Here is a 25,492-nt window from a genome sequence, read left to right as displayed (position 1 = left end):
TATATTTATCATAAAACTGACCAAAAATGCATCAGCTTGCTTCTATTCGATGTGTGTTGATTTATTACTGAAAAACGTTCTGGGGTTTTCCTAAATACGAACCCTAACTATCCAAAATGAAAGGCCTCATTAAAAATGAGAATATTAGTTAGTTTTCGTAATCTGTGTATAATCTGTACGCGTGCAAAATGGAATTTACGTAGGACTTGACACTACCGCGAAAAAATTAAATAAATTTTTAAATCCCAAAAATGTGATGAAAGTTTATCTCCAACCATTTGAAATAACAATAGAAAAGGATTTCCGGGAACAATGCTCGATGGAATATAATTTTTTAAACATTTTTTACTACAACAAATTCCAATATGGATTAATTATTTGATAAAAGTGAAATCGTTCGGATATATAATTAAGTAGTTATTTGGATCTTCTGCCTAGCAGCAGTCACAGGATCGATATTACAAGATCTTTATAAAGATACCCATGCTTCCCCATTTTTCTTTTACCTCTAGAAGATGAGAGGCACGTCTATCTGTTTGAAAAGAATTCTATACATAAGTTAACACCGCTAGCACCAATCATACAATATTTTCCTTAACAATCTACCAGGTAAGAATAAACAAATAACTAAATTTAACTACAGAGGGCAGCACTTTTTTTCTGTTCTTTTTCTTTTCGCCAGCATTCTTCTTCTTTTCCGCAGTGTATGGTGGAGGTTCAGGCATTCTAAGAAGATCATGATTCGTTGGCTCATCGGAAAATCTTTAGGCACAATCATCTGCAAGTCTCCACATAACAAGTGAATACATGTGAGAGTTGAATATAAGTTAAGAAAAAATCCTCATCTATGTCGAAGAAGAAAGTGCACTATATCTACTGTAATACCTTGACTAGATCTAATTTCTGAGCTGGGGAGGATTTATACATATATTTATTTATTTACTTATTTATTTATTTATATATATATATTCCTTGTATGGGCTCTGTGCATATGTTAGCACAGTCTGGATTTCACATCACAATACTTCCTTTACTAACTGTGATGTACACTGTTTGTTTCAATGAGAAAAAAAATCGTTTTTCTTTCATTTTTCACAAAGCATACGTCGGCTGAATCGTCGGTAGCGCCGCATAAGCTACGAGACAGACAAACTCTCACTGGAGCATACATTTCCCTTCGATAGAAGACTTGAGCTCACTCACTTGGGTCTCTAAGGAATTTTTCAGCTCTGAAAGATAAAAATATTTATAATCAGGAAATAATGCATCCGGGAATCTAAAATAACAGCTTGACATTTGCAGTTTAAATTTACAGATCCAGGCGTGAAAGAATACCGAGGTGTTTATTGGAAAAATAGTAAATTAGAATTCTTTTGAATAACAAGAACCAATTTGTAAACAACCCTTAAGAATTAATTATCATCACATTTAAATAAAAAAAAACTTTTAAAACAATGTGGCTAAAAAGAGATTTATATCAGTTATTACCATTAATCTGTTTATCTTGTAGCTATAACGTTATTCTAGAGCATAAGTTTCATTTTTAATAAGAATCTGCCGTTTTAATTATACTACGATTTTTAAAAGAACATAAGTTATATACACTGAGTGATCACTGAATTATGACCACCTACTTAATACTTCGTAGGTCCTCCTTTTTCCCTCAGTACAGCAGCTAGCCGACGTGGCATTGATTCAACAAGATGTCGAAAGCGTTCGGGAGGTATGGCCTCCAAGCTGTGTGTAATGTGGTCAGCAATGCAGGTATGGAGGTGATTAGTGTATCCAGACGCCTGATATGCCTTTCCATAGTGTCCCACAAGTGCTCTATGGGATTGATATCGGCAGAGCTCGGAGGCCAATCGATATGCTGGAAGTCAGAACAGTGTTCCTCAAACCATTCCGGCACAACAAGTGCTCGATGGCTCGGCGTATTGTCATCTTGGAAGACACTATCGCTATTCGGTGAAAAAGTGTAACATAGCGGGCTGTACACAGTCAGCAAGCAGTTGACGATAGTGGAGACCGGTGATACGTTGTTCCACATGCACCAGGGGTCCAAGTTCCTGCCAGTGAAACATGCCCCACACCATACAACCGCCTCCACCGACCTTGCACTTTTGATACCATGCATGACAGACGAAGAGCCTCATGTTGTTGACGCCAAATGCGTACACGACCATCCACGGTGTGGAGCAAATAACGTGAATTATCCGACCAGCACACCTTCTTCAAGTCTTCTAACGTCCAACTTGCATGCTCTCTGTAGCAGGCGAGTCTTTTACGCCGATGAACCTTGCTTAGAATAGGATGTCGCAGGGGTCGTCTGCTGGTATAGCCCATACGTGCGACGCATAGTCATGCCAGATATTGTTCCGGGTTGGCTCATGCTGTATTGGGTAGTCAACTCTTCAACAGTGCTGCGCCTGTACGAGTCGTCGGACCCGGCACTCACCTCTAACATCAACATTTCGCTGACCTTTGCAGTTGGGTTGTTGTTTGACCATTTTGACGCCAGTCCTGGTACACTTTAACAACGGCGGCTCTCGAACACCCCACCAGTTCAGTCATTTGGGAAATAGAGGCACGAGCTCCCACAATCTGTCCTTTATCAAAGTTCAATAAATCCTTCCTTTTACCCATCACGCTCGGAATTTTACTATTTACTGAACCACCTACATCTTATCTATGCTGTCTGCTAAGTCGACTAACTGCGCACTCTCGTACCTCATGTGGTCAACGGGTCGCATTCAGTTTTCATAGGGGTGGTCATAATTCAGTGTGTGTATATGTATGTATGTATGTATGTATATATATATATATATATATATATATATATATATATATATATTTTTTTTTTTTTTTATTGGGAATAATGAAATAAGTTATTTATTTTAAATAAATAAATAAATGCTCTTTATTGTACAACGAGAGAGAAAATGAACGCTGCTGTTGTACAAGACATTCACGGCCAAAGATTTCTTAATTTAATACACCTTACTAAAAGGAAATTTATTCAGACACCTTTTTCAGATATTTCTAAGATATAACGCATTGAGCTCTTTTACCCCATAGAAAGCTTATCCTGAAGTATTTTGTATATCCAACTCACGATATGAAGCAATTGGTCTTCCAGCATCGAAGTGTCAGTTTTAGCGTGCAAAGCGGTTTAACTACTGTAGCAGAGATGGCTATTAATTAATTTATTAGTCTACTAAGTGGTACCCAAGAAACGAGTGATCTGAACTAGTGTAAAGCAATGCTTAAAATGCACATCAGTTCAAAATATTCCATCTTTTAACTGAGAGAAAAGCACTTTGGCTGGTAATTCTTGCTTATCATTGATAATTACTGCTATTGATTTAGATTTTGAATTGAGGCAATAGTTATTAGATAGAGAATCGAATAAGGGTTATTCGGTAATCTCCTGCGCAGCCAAAAGGCTCTAAAGAACAGTATTAAAATCACGACTTCAATTTTGAGGAATTTTCTGATTTTTTTTTTAATGTTTAATTCAGTTTAAATAGTAAAGTAAACACATAACTTTTTTCCCTTTATTATTGTTGTCATAGCCGTGACTTATTAGATATTATCTTATTTTGCATTTCTCTATCCCTTCTATTGAATCACGCCGTATCAGTTCAGGTGAGTAAAAAAAAGTAAAGTGCAGCCATTATCAACCCACTGCAGGATGGAAGCCTCCTCAACAATTCATGCTGAGGGAAATGGACCATAATCTGCCACGCTGGTTCAGTGCGGGTTGGCAGATCGACCGTATTCAGCAGTCAGGGGCTTGAACCCCGGTCTACTCAAAGAGCGTGTGCTACTGCACTCCCGCTCCTGATGGCAAGAAGTGAGATCATCAAATAAAATACAATTTTTCTGTATGACTTTTGTGTCATACAGTGAAACAACATATACAGGGGTGAATATTGTTAATTACTTTAATAGCTGAAAACTAAAGTGATTGTACTGAATTCACAAACTGTGAATATTATATTTATTAACTGAATAAAACAAATGATATATTTATACCTCAGGACAGCAACACAAGGTCAGAGGAGTGTACAAGACAGCACGAGAATCATAATACGCATTTTTTTGATTGTACAGAGTCGTATATAGTGGTGGTCACCGCGAATAGGAACTAATTATCGTAGAAGAGACTGCGTAGTACTTAAATTCGCCATTTGCGAAACCGTTGAGTGCTTTGAAGAAAAATAGTTCCAATCTTCGTCTACGGATAGCGATCTAGTAAACGCATCAACTATCGGAAAGAGGAAATTCGTTTTGTAATCTGAAATCCTAATCAACACGTTAAATTCTGTAATTGCGTGTTCAAATTATTTGTTACTACACTTTCAATATAAATTCATAAACAAGGATCGCAGTGTTTCAGACTTATTGAACACGACGTGGAGGCTAATGAGTAAGAAACTCGACCTATGATATGGTCATCGGAAAATGTCATTGATTAAGTTCTCTAAGGGTATGGTCATATGAATGAAACTGAATCTCGCGTGAAGAAAATCTAAGTACTAACGTTGTTTTCCAGTCTAATAATTTTGGATCTGCTATTTTGATAAAACTTTGCATCTTTTGATTTGAAAAGGACATAACATGGTAATACTACTAATTTAGTTCAAAAGAAAATAGAGTTTTATAGGTGATTAGTTTTATTAGTAAGTCTAGATATTTTTTTTATTTATTAAAGAAAGCGGTTCCAGCCAGTATGATTTTTGGAAAATTTTCAGGTTGTCATTTTCGAATTTCTCTTGAAATTTACAATTTATTATAATTATTATTATTAATTTTTTTTCCTTTTCAAAAAACATCTAAAAGATGGTCCTCGTTAAATTCAATAATGTCTGAAATAGAAATTGCTTCCTGCTATAATCAAGTACAAATTACAGATATTACATTGCATTTCCTGTTCCTAGGATTATATTAAGAGTGCATTAAATGTACTCCTCGCATGGAGTGGATTTACAAATATCTAGTGGTGTGAAATAGAAAAGACGATGTGCCTTATCGTGTCACTTAGGAGAATGACTAACTTAATGTGAGACAATAAACTTAATGATGCCTTGTTTTTTTATTCCTTTCTTTTTTACGTAGAGGATTGCTTAATTGCTCTTACAATTAAGTGACTGCTTCCCTCAAGGTAGTCAGTGTGCAGAAGCGGGGGGGGGGCGTGTGCCCCAAAGAATCATATACTACGCTGAGGAGTGCAGGTTTCTGACAGAGCATTAACGTCATTTGCGCTTGATATAAAGGCAATAATTAGAAAAGTAAGATCTCACATTCGAGTTTAATTTAATTAAATTACGATTTTGTATAATCATAAACATTTAAGTGTTCTTAACTCTTTGGGAGAGTTAAGAACACTTAACTCTCCAATTTTTTATGAAACCAAACCTCAAACAATAATAAAGGTATTAGAGCCTACAGCACTTAGTACCGTGAATGGGTTGAACGTTGAGAAGACAGAAGGCGCTTCTTGATATTAGACTTAACTTCTGTAGATTACAATTTTCAGAAAATAAATGTGAGGTTTGTTCCAGAAAACAAAGTTGTAAATAGGATAAACAAGGAAGTGAAAAAGTTAGTTCTGTGAGTTTGGAGTTGGACAGTAAATGGGTACTAACTGCTTGCAGACTGATATGGAAGAGAGTGGGGGAATTATAAATGCCATTTCAGAACAGTGCCCATGGAGGTATTTATCGAAAAGATATTCAGCAGAAATTGAGCATATGTGAGGCAGAGAGTGGAGACTTTGTAAGAGACGGGTCATTAAACAACATCACTGCCCTCTTTTGAACGGAGTCTAGATTTTTATTTCATTGAAATCCAACTAAGTTTAAAGTTCCTTAAATTATGAACACCGATTTTCCTTGAATCATATGAAGATGGCCTAACCAACACAAAACACCATGCTGAGACCCATCCTAAATGAATATCAGAATGCTACGTAAAGAGGAGATCTGGATTGGCATGTCTGGCAAATTAATTATAATGATGTTACAAAGCTGTTTATGAATTTTATTAATTAAGACTTTTGATATAGTTCCCAATGAGAGACTATTGTATTTATAGTACAACACCCTAATCATGGTTTAAGGACATGAGGCACAGGATGATCATAAGGTATTTTTCATGGTGGACTGGAGTAGAAAGTGGGATTCTCGGGATTAGTGCACAGTGATAAACTTTAAATCTTTAAGTCGTTTAAACGTTCACAGCTTCCCCTGTATTCCCCATCAATAGCATTGGGGCCACACTTGGAATACTGTATCCAGGTCCGGAAGCCGCATCTAAATAAAGGTACAGAACTTATGTAGAAGGTGTAAAGAAGGGTGACTAGACTGGTGAAGAGAGCTAAGCATTCCAATGAGGCCAGACGTTAAAAACGTTGCGCGCAGAGCTTGGTAACTAGACACTTTAAAAGAGATTTGATTCAAGTGTATATGGCCCTGGTGGGGGATTAGCAAAATGAATGAGGGAGAAATATTTTCGCAGGTGAGTGAGCCAAGAACCAGAGAGAAACTATAAAATCGTAGATAAAAAGAGTAGCCCAGTTCTTATGAAGTTTAGTTTTGTAAACGTGTTATGGAACGTTGGAGTAAGTTGTTGCAAGAGCACAGCTGAGGCAGTGAGTTTGGCAAAATTCAAGGAGCAACTGGGTAGACACTTCTTGACGCAGGGAGTGATATAAGTTTTTCTTTAATGTTAATACTAACGCCAGAGGGTTGCTCGTACGACTCATTTTGAAGTTAAAACTTCACTTTATGCGGAGCTGGTTGAAGTACTTAGAGAGAGAGTAGTAGTAATGGCTGTTGGATCGGTGTAGGGTATGTTGTTGTTCGGTTTTTAGGAGCATTAGCAACTAAGGCTATATTGCTCCGATATGTTTATATATTCCAAGAAATAAAAATAAAAAAAGTATAATCAACAAAAAGTTAGCGGTCTCTTAATGTGCTAGGAAGACGCATAACATGTTACTTCGCTTTTGTAGAAGTGAAGAGAAGTTTTAAATTTTGTAGAGACAGACAATTTTCTTCGATAGAAGGAAATTGTTTGCAGATCTTCAAAAATAAAATGCGTATATGCGTAGTTACAGCTTTAGCAATCTGGGTATTCCGAATCGCAATATTTACCAACTAAACACCCTTTATTTTATTTAATAATAATGAAACTAGTGACGGATGATAATAAAAACTATCTATATTAGGGTGCCACCTAAGAGCTATCTTATCTATCCGTGGGTATTATGTTCATAATTTTGTGTGACATAAGCACTGCGAAAGCAAAAATAAGAGTAGGAGTGTGTTACAGGCCTAATGACCCGAATGAGTACAATGAACAATTGTACAGAGAAATAGAGTGGGCCAGTAAATCAGAATGTCTTATAATGGGGGATTTTAACTTCCCAGATATTGACTGGAACCTGTGGGGTTGGTCACTCACACACTAGTCAGACTTTTGTGGATTTATTGGATGATTGTTTTCTGCAGCAGCATGTTCGAGAGGCAACCAGAGGGAGTAATATTCTTGATTTGGTTATCAGCAGTGATCATTCGTGTATTAATAATTTGCAGATAAAGGAACCACTAAGTGGCAGTGATCACAGTGTACTGATATGGATTTACTTAAAGATTTAATTACCATCAGGGGTAAAGGAAAGGGTTTTTGCTTCCGTAAAGGTGACTACAGTGGTCTCAGAAAGTTGTTTTTAAATTCTGTACAGTGGGATCAACTGACGATGTTACCAACAGTAAATTCTAAGTGGGAAGCATTCAAAGAATTAATCGTGGAAGCTACTAGACTTTATATACCGATTAAGAAATATCGTTCAAGGTTTAGGCCTAAATGGTTAACTAATGAGACTCTTTAACAGGGAAGAAAAATGCATGGGATGCATATAAATTATCAAGTGACTCAGAAGCCTATGGCAGATATAAGCTAGTCTGTAATCAAGTGACAAAGGAGGTTAGGCAGGCGAAGGCAGATTATGAAAAATCTTTAGCAAAGGATGCTAAGAAAAACAGCAAGGATTTCTTTACTTATATAAACTCTAAAAGGAAGGGGATAATCCGATTGGTCCACTTTGACATCGATGGTTCGACTGTTGATGATCCTGCTCAGATAGCAAGCAAACTGAAGAGTATTTTGCATCTACATTCACACATGAAGAATTAAGGTTTGAAAATGGCAGAAGGTTATCAAATTGTAGCAGGATACTTAATGATTTTCTAATAACTGAGAGCAAAGTGGAGGAGAAATTGTTGAAGTCAAACATAAGAAAGGCACCTGGGATGGATGGGATCTCTCCAGTTATATTAAAGGAGGCGGCAAAGCAACTAAGCAAACCCTTAGCCATAATTATGAGAGCATCCTTGGACTCGGGGGAGGTTCCCACGGACTGGAGATGTGCAAATGTATCCCCAATTCACAAAGGGGGATCGAAGGGTGACACGAGTAATTACAGACCAGTTAGTTTAACTTCTGTTCCGGGTAAAATAATGGAGTCACTGGTTAAAGATTCATTGCAGGATCATCTAGACCAGACTGCAGCTATAATTCAGACAGAGCATGGGTTTGTTAAGGGAAAGTCTTGTCTGACAAATTTGATAGGATATTATGATGTGGTTACAAAGGAACTGGATGCAAAAAATAATTTTGATATCATATATTTGGATTTCAGGAAAGCTTTTGACACTGTTGCGCATGGAAGACTATTGTACAAATTGGAGCAGAATGGTATTAAGGGTAAGTTGCTACAATGGATAAAAGGATGGTTAAGTGGGAGAAGACAGAGGGTGGTAATCAATGGGTGCTGCTCTTCGTGGACTAATGTTATTAGTGGAGTCCCACAGGGTTCGGTGTTGGGTCCACTGTTGTTTTGTGTATTTATCAATGATATTGATGAAGGTATATCAGGCTTAATGTCGAAGTTTGCAGATGACACAAAGGTTGGCAGGGTTGTTAATGACAGTGTGCTACTGCAACAGGATCTAGATAATTTGGGCAGATGGGCTAAGAAGTGGCAACTGAAGTTTAACTTTGACAAATGCAAAGTACTGCATATGGGTAGAAATAACCCCAGAGAAACGTACCAACTGTGTGGTATTACACTTAAGGTGGTAGAAAATCAAAAAGACCTGGGAGTAATTGTGCAGGCAGATATGAAGTTTTCTGAGCAATGCAGACAGGCTGCCAGGGCAGGTCATGAGGTTTTTTCAATGTTATATAGGAATTTTGCTAGCAGGGAAAAGGAGGTGATTGTTCCTCTGTATAAGGCAATGGTCAGGCGACGCCTTGAGTACTGCGTACAGGTCTGGAGGTCTCATTTTAGGAAGGATGTAGATTTGCTTGAACGTGTACAGAGAAGGGCAACAAGATTGGTGAGGGGAATGAAGGAATCCTCTTACCAAGAAAGGCTTAAGTTCAGCAAATTGCAGTGGCTGGAGACTAGGTACCTGCGCGGTGATCTGATTGAGGTGTATAAGGCCTTGAATGGGTTGAGCACGCTGAATTCTGATGGGATCCTTCCACTTGTTCAGATTACGAACCTAAGGGGGCATAAATTCAAATTAAGAAAGGACAGATGTAGAATAGATGTGCGAAAATTTAACTTTATCCAGCGGGTGGTTAATTGCTGGAGCAAAGTTCCATCTGTCGTTGTGGAAGTTGATAGGTTGAATAAATTTAAGGAGGAACTGGACAGGTATTGGAGGGAATGGTGTGATTTTTTTTTTTTTTTGGCTGATGCTGCATAAGCTCCTACACTTGCTTTTTTGCATCACATGCCACTACTACTATTTGTTGGTATTTCATCCGGCAAGATCCAGTCTGAGTCTTGCCTGTTTGCTGAGCAAAATATTCGAGTTGGGTGGAATCTCAGACGTGGAAATACTATCCACGTCTGAGATCGACTAACTTCATCCTCGGAGTTAAAAAGCAGCCCATAAAAGTTCCTCGCGTTATTGGCGGAATTCGAACCAGGGCTTTTTCCATGGGGTATAAGTAGGACAGTGATTATATCCATTGTGCAACCGTACTGACGCTGGTGAAGAACAGTATTTCTCCAAACCAGGAGTTATTATTGTGCAACGCGAGAGAGATACTCTTCAACATAGCCAATATTCTGGCAGGTTAATGGCTGTTCGTTTGTAAGTAGTCGGTAAAGAGCCTAACAGTAATACTTGGTGACAAAGAAAGAAACCAGTCTTTAATGTGCTTATATAAAATTCTAGAGAACGCACAAACACAAGGGCTGACTACACCATAAACCTGGTGATTTCAGTCTGAAACTTCACTGGTTTTTGGAATGCTTTTTGCACCAATAATGTCATATTAGTCAGTAACTAATAAATCAGATTCTTCACAATAGATTGCATCTATCGTAAGGCGTCTTCGTAGCACACGCTTCTTGATCAGATCGGGGTTCGAGTCCGTGACCACCAAATACGGAGGATGCGGAAAGGTCAGGGAATGACCACCACATATCCCGGAGCAATATGGCCTTAGTTGCTAATGCTCCTAAAAAACAAAACAAAAAAAAAGCATCTATCGTAGCTGCAAAGGTGATGCATAAAATCTGAAAACTTCGTGGGTTATTCGAAAAATAAAACTGGACATTTCCTTATTTTGCATACACAATTATCTTTTGCAAAAATACAGAGTAAGCGTTAGGAATTAGTCACTGCTAAACAATCAGAAGAAGTGACTATTAGTTCAAACTTCTAGGTTTAAATGGGGATCTGCCTTTTTAATTTAAAATATCATTAGGCTGAAAGATAACTTAAAAAAATTTAAGATTCTTTATGATGTTTTGTTAGAGACTTTAATGGGGCGCGTATACGTGTTACTAAGATATGTGGATAAAAATGATTTGTTCTGAGTTTGCATTAGTGTTATTTTCGAAAATTATTCAATTCACTAGTGCATAAAAGTTGAGGAACAAAAAAAAAAGACGTACATTTTAAATACAAATAAAACAGAATCAAATATTCATTATTTACGACAAAAAAAACAACCCCCCCCCTCTCTCTGACCCCATAGAACCGCGGACTTATGGAGGCAGGAAAAAGTGAAACTGAAGTAGCCAAGTGGCTGTATGACCCTCATATATCCATTAAATCAAGGAACTATGGCGCCAAAGAATATTTTTACATGTGTTATAATACGTATAAATACTCGTAGTTCTTTATACGTAACGTTGGTTGCCGAATTAAAGTTGGAGAGCGAAAACTTATTTAAAGTGCACTGAATAAAAAATGTTTAAATAATATTAAACTTCCTTTTCTTCGGATTACAGAATTTCAAAACGTACCCAGATAGCTTTTCTTTTTTGCAACTACTTGTGACAGGGATTTTAAGTTCAGAGAAGAAAACGAACGATGAGGAATATTCGCAAATACCCGAGAAACGTCTATAGGGATGAGTGCAGAAGTACGCAGTGGATGCCTAACCTCGGCAGCAACATTGAACAACGTGACACGAGTGGGTGATTTCATTCTACGTGATTAGCACGTCATGTACAAGGCGTTCTCATTACAGTGCAGAATTGGTGACGAAAGTAACATATCTTTGATTCACGGTTTGTTCCGTAACAACTGACAGACCGCAAATTTCAGAGAACGAGAAACCACCTCCGATTTTCTGGCAAGGAATGAAGGAAATGGAGAAGCCTTTCTTTCACGAACTGTCACAGGTGGTGAAATGGAAACCCACCACTTTAAACGAGGAACCACGGAGCAATTTGTCATACAAAAAGTTAAGACTCCTTCTTCGGCAGAAAGTGATGATGGTTGTCTACTGAGACATTTCATGGTATGAATATGACGAACAAGAAAAATCTTAAATTTGTAGGCGTCCATCACTATTTGACCAAACTTCAGAGAAGTTTACAGCGAGTACAATCATAAAACGAATTGGGAGATGCTCTTCTCCTGCATGATAAAATTGCGCAGCAGTTTGCTCAAAGGAAGAAACTACAAAAAAGTTCTACCATTTTGCAATTGCATGAATCATATAGGTTAGATCGGCTTACGGCTCGCATCGTTTTGCTATTTTGTACACTTGAAGGGAAGGATGTTTTGGGATAATGAAGTTGTTGCTCTTAAAGAGATAAAATGATTCCTAAAGAATGAATAACTTTGGCCAAAGAAGATGTGTAAAATCAATTCCGAATTCTGTTTAATTTTTTTGTGAATTATATATAGAGAAAAGCCTTTTCATTTAACCCTGTTATTATTTATCCATCTATCCAAAAGCCCAAGTTTTATGGGGACGTGGGGGGGAAGAGATGTGCAAAACCATGGTCTGAGATCGACTAACTTGGCCACTGAACGAATAAAAGCCCAAGGTCATCCAGCTGTAATTTTAAATTAAAACGTTCATAAAAATTCTTCCTCTCTCAACGTTATCTGAACTAGCCCCTTCACATGGTGTTAAGGAGATTATAATCGGCTGGTGTTGTGGTTCTGAGGTTTGATTCCATCATCTGTCTCGTGGAATGATTATGTACGCAACCAACGTATGTCATTATAAGTTACATTCTCTCTAATAGTGAATGTTTAGTACCAAATAAGCTAAAGCAAATACAGGTTTGGTATTATTAATATCCTCGAACGCCATAAGTAAGCAGGAGTTGGCTATTTAATATTCATATCTTTACCTGCTTAACATGCTGTACATGTTTTTCAGCGAGACCTGAAAATTTTTGGTAGACTAACAAGAAGTGTAGTATAGAAAAAAAAGATAATAAACATTGATGTATTAAGCTTTATGGCTTCTCTTTGACACCTATTCGTCGTGTCTAAACAGGCGATTATAGCAGCAGATGCTAGAATATCCAAACATCGCGTGACACCGTTTACCCATTCAGGTGCATATCGTCACTTTAGAAGACTACGAGAAATGTTTCAGTATTCTGCTGCGAAATATCGGATACAAAGACTTCTCTAGCAATTAATCACTCTCTACTGTATCCCTTACTTCGCCACCTATCACCCGCGTTTCCCTACTAAATGCTAGTTCATTTATTACAAGACACCAAACCAGTGTGATATGTAAAGGTGTTCAACAGCCTGTAGCCAGTAAGGCTTATTATATGTCAGTGAATTGGTGACGATTTTTTTAATGGACCTAAGAAACGCATCTCTGATTACCTCCTAAGTACCTGCCAAGTGGCTTTACGTGTTCTTATGTACAAACAACCATTTTTCACTTTAATTTCCGGAATTGTATAAATCGATGCAAACTCTGCTTTTTTGGATATTTTGGAAAAGACTTTTCGTGTATCACACTGGCGCTCAGATTCTTTCAAATGTCAGCCATCGATCGAATTCTCCCTTTCGCTGTATTTGCATTAATTCATTATACTTTGATGTCTCGATTATCCTAATTTTATTCTGAAAGGAATGGAAATCCATAAGGGCTCAAGTTATGCCGATATTAGACTTTTAACTTGTCTTCCAAGAGTTGAATAATTCAGCAGCTGATTGGATGGTGTTAGGAAACAATTTAATGAGTCTGATAGTTCAGACATCTAAGATAATAGAAAAGCAAAAGGCTAGTGTTCGCTTAGATTAATGTTTCTTATAAAAAAAAAGAACAGAATTCAGCAGTTAAGAAAAATAAAATTGAAGATTCGTATATTATAAAAATTGCCTACTGAATAACATATTAATTTATTTTCAATACGCGCGATGTGTTTTCATTGCATGCTTAATAACTGTTCAATAAAATATTGCGTGGTGATAAAGGACGTTTTATGTCTTCATTTCTCTGAATTATGTACATTAGTGTCGATAATTTCATTTTCAAGAAATATTTTAAAATCTACTGTGTAAGAAGGCATTTTCGTATCTTCTTTATTTATATGTTAGCCGTGAATTTAATATTAGATGGATGCGAAGAAAGACAGCGTCATCAAATTTTCAATTTCGCATAGCTGCAGAACGTCCGTTAGGGTGGATAATCTTGAAATCTTCGATCGCCAATAAGATGGGCCACAAAAGTGGAAGTTCCGCAAGATTTTAGGTGCGTGTTATTGCGTATTTATTAGCTCTGTTTTTATTGTGTTTAAAAGAAAATCAGTTTCTAATATTTGATCTCAAAATTTTAAGATTTTTCACTTAAATGTAAAATCTGGTAAGAAACGATCCGATTTTAGAAGGTCAACAAAGTCGCTTTGGGGTTCAAGGAACTCGTTTAAACTAACATAAAAGAATTGGCTAGATATTATAAATGGGAAGCATCCAGTTTCTTAGCGTGCTTCTGAGTAATTTTCTCTACCCACAGTGTTAAGATGGAAGAATCGTTCATTGCTCTTGTCTGATCAAATTCTATTTCACACACACACCAAAGTAGTGCCAATAGAGAAAACTCTATTGTAAGTGATACTGTCACAGAATTTTCAGCCCAGTAATGGACTCCTGTATTCATAGTGCTGTGCACATAATTTGCTGGTGTTTCAGAAATAACAGTAATAGGAGTTTACATGGAATGGTGTGAATCGAACATGATCGGCGACGATAATCGCATCTGGTAAACGAACAAAGATTTCAAAATAGTTTGTATAAAATGGATATCTGTGAGGGGTTCACTCGAGAAAGACCAACATTAAAGCTGTGCATAAAAAGGGGCCAGCTAATATGGACTAAAAGGCATTAAAGCTGTGATGTGGTCCGAAGAATATAAATTTTACCAATACCCTAATGAGTTGAAAATCATCGTCCTCCTCACAACAAGTGGAGAAGGCCTCGAGGTTTTCGTTCAGAAAAAACAGGAAAGTCGACCACAGAGCACATGCAATTTATGGATATATTAAGCATGGGCAGATGAGTTGGCTCTCGCGTGGCTCTAATATAACAATTTTTTAATATAATAATTGTCTGCGCGAGTAGCACAGAGGCCATAATCACCACCTTCCCCTGATTTCGTCAAGGATGCGAGGAACTGGAATTTTATGGTGTTTTTTTTTTGTCTCCTTTTGTGTGACGAATTGTCCGTCTCAATCGTAGATAGCAAGATTCTCACGAGTTTTTTTCGTACAGCAGTGAGGCACTTCATGCTGATCGTGTGTGCAAAGCGTTGTTCAAGGTGGTGGGTCAGTGATGCTTTGGAGATGTTTTAACTATTACGAAGTAATAGTTAAAACATCTCCAAACTTCAAGTAGGCCCCTACTTGAAATATTAAACCTAAATGAATCGGGCTAGCTGTATAAATATATTCTGTATATCAGGTTGTGCCTTTTGCTGACAATTTAAAGGTTGCTCATGATTTCGATAATCCAATAATCCAGGATGGCAACCGTCTTGTTTTAAAATGGTACGAGGAACATGGGGCAACGGCAGGGCATTTAAATTTTCAACCAAATTACTAGATTTAAATCCTATAAAGAAAGTAGGGGGGGAAGACTGGCTTGAGCGGAAAGTGAAAACTCAACAACACGAGCATCCATGAAACTTGAAAATTACTGGCGCAATTGTTTGCAGAATGGCTTAATATTGAAAAAATTATTTAAGTATCTAGTTGAATCCCTTCGACGAGAATTCATGACGTCAGTGATTCGTGCTAAAGGAGGAGTTACACAGGTGAGTAATTTTTTGCCGGCGTTTGCATTTTTTTAGTAAATGAAGCAGCCTTCATCGTATATTGGTGAAATTGAATTTCTACAGAATGAAACTTGGAAAACCAAAGTGCTTTGGTCAATCGACCATCACTTAGTAATCTTTAAATAGGTTTTTATGCGGCCACGGTTTACCCCTACCACTTTACTACAAGTATTTCAGGTGGGGTTATTTATAATAGGTGCAGAAGTCTATGGCTATCAGGTAAGATGGCCCTTTTGCTGGATGAAAAATGACGAATTTCGGGAATAAAAAAAAATCGTACAAATCTTTATAATGTTGCATATCTTGGCCAAAGTATTAAAAACCAATGTTGCTGTAGAGGTTTAAGTGCATCAGCGACTTACACTATATTTGTATTATGCTTATAAATTGTGCGTGTTCTGTGGTCGATTTGCTATTTGCTGGACAAAAAACCACCATACCACCCTCTCCTGAGACCGACAAACTCAGTCACGTTGCAAAAAAAATTCATCGAGTCATTTATGGGATTCAAACAAGTCTTTTCCACCCGGTGTGGGCTGGACGGTTAAAAAACCTATAAAACTTCCTTTCGAAAATTATTACAACCAAATCTCTGGAATGCCCTTTGTCAAAAAGAAGGAAGAAAGAAATAAGTAAAACTGGGTTATTAGAATACCTTAGATGTATAACATGTGTAATACCTCGCATTGCAGAAAGGGTTGGTTTGTTAGGTCATTCGTGATGTCACTTTATGCCACTCAAAGAGCTAAAATGAATCGTTCAGGTTTTGCCGTCCTTAATTCGAAACTACTTTCCAGAAGGAGGAAAGGTAGGCAAGCATGAACTAACCCTCAAAGTAGTGGAGGATAATTATAATTCTTAGAGATTCGTGAATATTATAAAAGTAATAGGTTTATTTGCCGTATGTACGAAATATTTAATCTAGAATCTATCTTATAATAATGATATTAACACTTTGAATTTCTTAAATTTCATATTTAAGAAATTCAAAGTGTTAATATCATTATTATAAGATGGATTCTACGCAAAACGTATCCAAAATGCAGCTTTTGAGAAAAGTAACATTGTATTCGCATATTATCTTATGTAGCGCGGCTCCACAACGTTAGTTCAACTTCCGACAGACAACTCTGTAGAAGAGCCAAAAGTGTTGTTTCTAACCACTTTGCCACCAGGAAGGCAATCACTTGAAATATCTGCCCGTTTAGGCTGTGAGGAACGACTAAGCCTGAACGAAGCGACCAAATTATCTGCTGGCTCGTTTGTCAAGTATAGCGTATCACATCCACAACCGTGCAAACCTATTTGACGTGGTAAGGAATGTCACAAGGGCAGAAGGTACATATCAATTCATGCATTTCGAAAACATCAAGAACTGGCGTTGAGACCTTTAGCTTTTATTCGCTAAAGGGCAGCATCCAATAAGAACCAGAATCACTTGTAATGACCAAAATCTTGAATCCAATCGAGCCTTGATTATGTGGAATGAGATGCAAATACCGGAACATCACGAGTTGAATCTATGAGAATCTCGTAGATTTAGTGACCTGTATCTTCAGGTCACTAAAATGGCATTGGAAACATTACAGATTCACTCGGATCATAGAGTTAAACTCTCTGCAATTGATTTCAGCGGTAGCCGAATGAATTCTGCATGTGGGAAGGCCTAATAGCTTATAGGAAAGCACTCTGAAATAATTTCTATTCAAAAGTCCCAAATGTAATCGGACTCATTCGCGAGAAAAAAAATGTTTTAGATGTAGGTGCACCTTTAAATCGAATGATAATATTGATCTATCGTGGAAAAATTTTTATCATTCCTTGAAGCAAACAGAAGGAATTTGTGTCCAGTCCGTCTTCAGGGTAGTCACCAGTTCAGCTATACTAGAAGAGATGTGCATTGACTGCGCCCTGATCTTACAGTTCATTTTAGAGGTGTTCGATCCAATTCAAGTTCCGCATGCTGAGAAGACCAGGTGGAACTTCCTTTCATTCGAAACACGTTTAAAGCTTCTCCTCTTATGGGATGGAATATTATCATGCTGGAACAAGGAGAGAATATTTGTGCAGAATCAAGATATCAGTTTATGACTCGGCAATGTTTTTTTTTTTTTAGATGTGAAAACATCTATAGTAACACCTAGCAACGGAATGTAAACGAAGTTTAGCAATGACGTCACGCGACTAGTGAAAAATGTAATGTGAAATACCGAAATTAAAGCGAGAGCATACGGGGCCACGGTGGCCTAGTGGCAACGTTGCTGGCTTGCTGAATAGCTGATCGAGGTTCGATTCCAGCTGCTACCCTCATGGGGATTTTCCCAGGGGCATTCAGCATTGAGTTTGGCGGTCTCAAACCGTGGTCGTGAGGTTTTTCACCGGGATTGACTCCGGTTTTCCCCTCACAACAGACAAACCGCCCTTCGCGACACGGAGGGGTACATAAAAATTTGATAGGGCTAGGGACGCGAGAAGACTAAACTCCGCAGCGTTTTCGCTGCGGACTTTCCTCTTGAGGGAAGGGGGTTAGTGGGGCAGCCGCGACACCCACCTTATGATGGTGGGCTGCGGGCAGTCTATTTAACAGACATCTTCTGCTCCGAAAAATAATGCAGTAAAATCCACCGATTAAAATGCGAATAATTATGCTGTTCAACAAAAATCAATTGCTACTGTTTGTATCTGCCGCAAAATATAAGTTCATTACAAAAAAAAAAAAAAGCAAAGCACTATTTGTACGCAAACAGAGAAAATTTTCGTTTCTGCGCATGTCAGCATAATATATGGATAACTCATGTGATATATATTCCAAAAAAAAAGGAAATAATAATTGCTGGAATTCTATTGAAACATAGGAAGGGTCGATAAATCCTTCTTACTGAGCGAAATATGTATATTTACTTAAAATACATCCATTGGAGAGTTATTACATGCGGACTGACAAATAAATAATAATTGCACCATTTCTGTTAGTCCGATTGGAATGCTCAACAATTTTACTTAAAAGTCCAAATATAAATTTCGTGAAAATCCTTAAGAGTTGAGTTGTTACGTGGTACCATATTCTTCAAATGGGGAAATTAATTGCATTGTGCGCTTACTTTTCATGTGAAAACATCTATAGAGGCACTTAACAATGGAATGTTGTGGTAAAAGTTTTGTATTGGTGCAATCATACTTCCTGCAGGGCGTATGACTGTGACGAAGTTTTCCAGGAATTCTCCGTACCTGTACTTGAGTGTCTCATCCGAAGAATATGTAGCGTGACTCTTCATTAACCGGCCATAGGACCGGTATTTACCGTTCCACACATCACTGCAAAACACCGTTTTGTGCTCAAAGGTATGATGATGAGTGGCTTGTGATGCGCAGCTCTACCTCATGTTGTGTGGCCATACGGGCACTCCGGTGGACATTTGGATCTTAAATGTTACTTTATTCAGAAATGGATGATTCCCATCTTTTTTTTTTCCGGCCTACATGATCGTTTTCGCACACCATCGACTACAGTTGGCTATTGCAAGCGATAGCCAAGGTGTCTAAAACGATGACTTAGAGAGGTTCTAATGTGTGGTTATTGCTTGCAATAGCCACAAATTAAAACCTCTCTAAGGCATCGTTTTATACAGCTTGGCTTCAAACTTTAATTCATTTGATATGAAAACCTCAAAGGAATTTAGCAGTAGAGAGAACGGCTAATTGTAATAACTCACACGTACTAGGTGAATTCTTTAAACACTGAATGAATAAGTATGACACATGATTGCGCATATATATATATACACACCTACCTAATACTTCGTCGGTCCTCCTTTTGCCCTCAGTACAGCAGCTATCCGACGTGGCATTGACTCAATAAGATGTCGAAAGCGTTCAGGAGGTATGGCCAACCAAGCTGTGTGTAATGCGGTCAGCAATGGAGGAGATTGGTGTATCCAGACGCGTGATATGCTTTTCCATCGTGTCCCCACAAGTGCTCTATGGGATTGATATCGGCGGCCAATCGATATTCTGCAAGTCAGAACTGTGTTCTTCAAACCATTCTTGTACATCAAGTGCCCGATGGCTCGGCGCATTGTCATTTTGGAAGACACCATCGCCATTACGGAAAAAGTGTAACATAGCGGGGTGTACACAGTCAGCTAGCAGTTGACGATATCGGAGACCACTGATATGTTGTTCCACATGCACCAGGGGTCCAAGTTCCTGCCAGTGAAACATGCTCCACACAACCAGCCTGCACTTTTGATACCATGCATGATAGATCAAGAGCCTCATGTTGTTGACAAATATTGTTCCAGGTTGGCTCATGTTGTATTGGGTAGTCAACTCTTCAACAGTGCTGCGTCTGTTCGTGTCGTCGGACCAGGCGCTCACCTCTAACATCAACCTTTAGCTGACCTTTGCAGTTTTGCCGCCAGTCCTGGTACACTTTAACTACGGCAGCTCTCAAACACCCCACCAGTTCAGCCGTTTAAGAAATCGAGGCACTAGCTCGTCGAGCACCCACAATCTGTCCTTTATCGAAGTCCGATAAATCCTTCCTTTTACCCGTCACGCTCGGAATTTTAATACCTGCTGAACCACTGACACCTTATCTATGATACGTAGTTAACGGGTCGCATTCAATTTTCATAGGGGTGGTCATAATTCAGTGTATATATAATTTTTTTTGTTAATTACATAATAGCAATATGTATAATGCAACTAATTTTAAAAGTTTCACAATTGGTAATTAAAATCCAGGAAGTTATATATATATAGGGTGGCCCAAAAGTCCATTTGAAATGATTCAAATTTATTTTTTATTTTTAAATAAATACAAACATATAGGTTAGTGCAAAAGCATAATTTTAACGTAGCAAAATGATGCTTTTGCACTAATCTATATGTTAGTCATTCTACCTCGTAGCACGAGGCCTTTGCCCTTAAATATTTTATATATAAAAAAACAGTCCATAGAAATTTACCAAGAAAAAAAAAACATGATTCAGCTACAATCGAGAATGGTAGAATTTTAGTTTGGAAACGACTGTCCCTTTTCCATTGACGAAATTAAAACCCTTATGATCAACATCTCAACTTGCGAACGGACCTAGCATGTTCAGTCATTCGGTGACTTGTTCGATTTTTTTGATGCGGGTACAGCTGAGGATGCAAGGTGTTGTGGATGACCACGATCAATCAGATACTATTGAGTGACAACACAAAACTATTAATGAACATGCTGAAACATTCATTCAGAGAAATGATTGTCTTGGAACACTCCTTGCAACAGCTTAGCCAAGGAAGCATACACTGTTTGGATACTTTATCAAGTGCACCTATTTAATATCTATTAGGTAGGTGCGATAGATAAAGGGTCTCTATCCCCTTTAGCCGTTAGAACAGCCTGTATTTATCATAGCATGGATTCAACGAAGTGATGAAAGTGTGTGTCACAGACTCGCTGGTCCATGTTGACTCGATTCTCTACTCCGAAGAGCTTGTTTCACTTCATCCCACAGCTGCTTAATTGGAGGCTGAATTCACTCTTATATTGTTGTACAGTGGGCGGGGGGGGGGGGCTTTGTGAAATGGTGTAATATCAAGTTGGAAGAAATTATTCAAGGATGATATGCTGCAGACAGAAGAGCAATTGATCGGAAACAGTTTCCAGATAATCTATGGCATTCAGATGTTGTTCCACTGGTATCAAGTGGGTCGAGGTGCACCATGAAAGCACCCCCTCCCCCCACACACGGCAGGATCCATGGACTTAAACTATTTTTTCAATGTTCTGATCCTCCCATCAGGGTGAAACAGCAGCAATTGGGATTCGCTGTATCAGGAAAAGCTTACTCATTTTTCGTTTGTCCAGTATTAGTCTTCTTTAGCCTGCCGTAAATCTTACCCTTTTGTTTTTTGCTGACAGGAATGGAAGCCAGTTTGGTCTTTGGCCGTAATACCACTTCGCAAGCCTTGTAGGCCTCTCGCATCAGTGAGCTGTTACCGACTTCAGAATCGCCGTTGGCTGGATGTTCTTTGGTCCTTGGACCAATCTCGATACACACAGCCTTAAGTGAAAACCCAATCAAGGTTGTAGTTTCCCAGATACTCATACCATGTCACATTCCAAATTACTTAATCCTCTGCCTTGCCCATTCGGTACTTAATTGTATGGAAGAAGTGCTTCATTTTATGAAAATTGCAATGTGCCTAATAAAGTGGCTACTCAGTGTGGGATGAGTGCCACATTGCACACAGTAACAGTGAAGATATTAAAAGATCATCTGATATATATGTCCTAGGTTTTTTTTTTTTTTTTTTGGAATTAATCAGACAAAAGTGACCAAAGTTAAGGTGAGGAGAGTGTTATTAGAGAAAACATTTGTCAAAACAATGGTGGCGAACATTTAAAGGATGATATGTAACAAAATAAACTAACGAGCAGAGATTTTGTTTACATTTAAAATGATATAGCCATTTCAGGTGGATAAGGGGCTTTCAGGCGACCGTGTACACCCATAATTGCATAAATATATAATTTCTTATAGGCAATGTTTAGTATTTGTTTTTTATAGTTTTATAGGTTTTTTTATGGCAATGGTTGACAGAAGGGTCAATGTTATTCAACTTATGGAATAAAAAAGAAACTAAATTAATAAAAATCTTTCATGAGCCAACGAAATAGAAATGAAATCTTCCACAAACAAGAGGAAGCTTAGAAGAATACGTTGTCATTTGCGGTCCTCTCGGATCCCATTTAAAGCGGTGATTGTGCAAAGGTCATGATAACCCACACGGAATTCAGCCAAGGATGTTTGGAAAAGTGCTGCCAACAGTAATTTCCTCGTTGAGAGTCTTAATAATAGGAAGAAATACTCTTCTCTATCTCCGTAGACTTCAGTTTAGCATTTTGTAGAAATTCCTGGGGAATTTTAGTGCGTGCGTTGAGTTCTCTTCAAGACGTACTTATCACGATGTCCCTGTTTTCCGCTCATAATGACTTTTGGGTATACAGCTTAATGGAGAGAAGACATTTGGGACTAGAAAACCGTGCGCAACAACTAAATAGCCTAGAAATGCTTTCGTATTGCGAACAGCGTTGTAATACTTGGTAGTTATTTGAAATCTTGCCTAAGGAGACTTACGTTGAAGTAAACAGTAGGGAAAAAATCCTCCCGAGAGTTTGGATAGAATCGCATTTATTTACTAGAAAGGAGTTTTAATGGTCATATTCGTTATTCCATGGCATCGGAACCAAAGAAAGCTTAAGGAAAAGAAAAGGCCTCGAAGCGATAAAAAGAATCGGTAACTTGTATGTCCCTCTAGAATAGCTTACAATTTCCGCTAATGTAATCAGTAGCTTGTTTTGGCGGTTGTTCAAAGGAAACACTATACGAGGTTCTTCTTTATAGTGAGACCCAATGCCGTGCATTCCATTGGAGCAATGGAATGCACGGTAATCCTTTCTCTAGGATCAAAATCTGAAGCAAAACAATTACTGGGAAACAAACCTTTGAAGATATGATCGTATTCAAGTCTACTTATTTTTCGAAAACTTCAAGGGCCATTAAGAGTAGTGGTCGCCCCTAATACGAAGGCGGAATTACTTTCTTAAAAATTCTCCAGGCATCACTATATGTAGCGAGTAAGAGTATTTTAAAATTTTTGCAGATGCTAAACAATTGTGGTAACTCTAATTCAGATTTTTGAATAACAGGTTAATTTTTTTTGAAAGAAAAATATCACACTGACCAGGAAAATGTTTACATTCAAAAGAAACACCGCTGACTTGAATGGAAATGGATGGGGTCATTTAAATTAGCATAAAAAGGGCAATCGTTATGACAAATAATCTAGTTTTTCTAGAAGTTTTTCAACTACTAATGGCAGCGGGGGAAAAAAATAAAAATATCACAAATTTCCAGGAGCTGATATAATTCTATGATTATCCATCTCTCATTATTGAATCTTTACCGTTTAATTAATTTCCATTATAATAAATAAAACTAAAATCCTAAAGCTGGGAAACGATAGTCCCATTGCAATCTCCTTCGATCTAAAATGCAAATTAGCCGAATATCCGGTTCTTATAACTGAAAGCAGGTGCCTTTAAATTGTTAAAATAAAATAGCAAAAGAAGCTTCATTAGTATGATCGCAGAAATGCTGTTCGTAAATGGCCAGAGAGAGATTTAAATAACCATGATTTGTATTTGCTTGCCTTCACTTATCATTTACAAACACTCATTTCGCATTTACACCTATAACTGTAGAAGCTAGAAATACGAAAATAAATATTTAGAACATCCAAACGATTACATGCTTTAATAAATTCCTAAACGTACTAGCTAAGATGAATTATATGAAATAATTTCAGACACAAAATATTAAGCTGATGAATTAAAAACAAAAAAAAAAACGCGAAAGGTAGGAGAAAACATTTAGGAAAATTACTATAATTAGCCATTAAAGAACATTAAAACTAGCGAGATAAGAAATGCAAAGGGCAATAAAATCGGAAAGGAAGTGAAAGAAATTGTAGAGCATGCAGTACAAAGATAAATGGAGATGAAAATTATCCGGGAGAAAGAGAAAGAAATACAAGAAATATATTCTGCGATTAATATACAATTGTCTTAAGATTTTGTGGAAATTTCCAAGAAAGTAAAAACCCTATTCCTTTAATGGCAGGAATAAATCCGTTTCTGGTTAAAATTACAAAATAAACTGCCACCTTTTGAATTGGAAAATTGTTCATTAATTAATTATTCGTACTTAGACTGCTCGTAATCATTTTATAATTTTAAATTTTGATTACAGATTATGAAATTGCAAGGGATATAAAAATTAAGTGGAGTTAAGGAGGAGTGTTTCGGCGATTTCATTTTAAAAACGAACTTCGGAAGTATCTTTTGGGCTGAAATACTTCTTAATTTTTAGATCAATATTATCTTAATTTCAATTTTAACATCAGAGCGCATTTTTTTCCGAAGAAACATTGGGTTAATATTGTTTTCTTTATTAAGCGAAATACAGACGGTGCATTTCATTAAATGGAATTCGGTACTTGCGTGAGTACCAATCACAAACCATATTAGATTTAAGCATTAACTGGTAATATGGCAGCGCTTCTTATTCTGTTTTGGAAATTACCACAGAAAGAAATAATCAAATTTTACTCAATAAATGTCTCACTTGTGAAATCATCTTGCTCTTCAGCCTCTGCCTCCGCAGCAAGTTCAGCGGGAGTCTTTCGTTTCCGATTTAAACCCCCTCCTTCCATATCAGCAAAGGGATCTTCAGTGACTGGTTCCTCTTTCTTTTTGATTCCATACTAAAGATAAATAATACAGAAAATGAGTATCAGCACATCAATGGTAACGCTTTCTTAAAGATCGTTTTCGAGATATTTAAGGAAAATCGTGTGTAGTATATTGACAAATTAAGAGGAATATTGGGTTGTAAATTTTCAATAAATGTTTTGAAGCAATGTGGGTTCATGCCAAATATGAATAACCCTAATTAAACCACATGAACTGTTATCAACCGAATTTTATTGTGTACAAAGTGTTAAATTAGGTAAACAAGTTAAACTCCCACACAAATAGAACTCCAATAATCGACGACACTTCTGCATTTCATGTGTTGAATGCTCTCATCAGGCAATTGGAGGATGACAGGATTGAAAATGGAATCCAGAAATGCTTCCAATTATTAAGTAGTTCTATTTATTTTGGGAAGTTTAATTTACTTATCTTAATACATTGTACACTTATTTCGTTATGAACAACTGCATAATGTCCTTCTCCCTAGAAAGTTTTGGATTCGTTTTCGATTTACAACCTATTTCATAACTGATAATTACCTTAGAATGAACA

The 25,492-nt window shown here is 37.4% G+C and overlaps 1 protein-coding gene across 7 annotated transcripts in view; it reads right to left on the bottom strand.

The window, feature by feature from the left end:
- Positions 1-265: 265 nt before the first annotated feature.
- LOC150089645 (complexin-like) overlaps positions 266-25,492 on the bottom strand; it is a 650,426-nt gene continuing 625,199 nt past the window's right edge. For all 7 annotated transcript variants that reach the window (XM_090389573.1, XM_090389575.1, XM_090389572.1 and 4 more), the window contains 2 exons: positions 24,810-24,948; positions 266-1,229 (listed from right to left, as the gene is read on the bottom strand). In XM_090389573.1, coding sequence (XP_090245699.1) covers positions 1,156-1,229; positions 24,810-24,948 — 213 coding nt within the window. In that variant the 3' untranslated portion in view covers positions 266-1,155. The remainder of the gene's footprint in view (positions 1,230-24,809; positions 24,949-25,492) is intronic.

The sequence above is a fragment of the Mastigoproctus giganteus genome, chromosome 2 (assembly GCF_048544385.1).
Source record: "Mastigoproctus giganteus isolate SK-2022 chromosome 2, ASM4854438v1, whole genome shotgun sequence".
Taxonomy (NCBI): domain Eukaryota; kingdom Metazoa; phylum Arthropoda; class Arachnida; order Uropygi; family Thelyphonidae; genus Mastigoproctus; species Mastigoproctus giganteus.
This window is presented reverse-complemented; position numbering and strand designations above follow the sequence as displayed.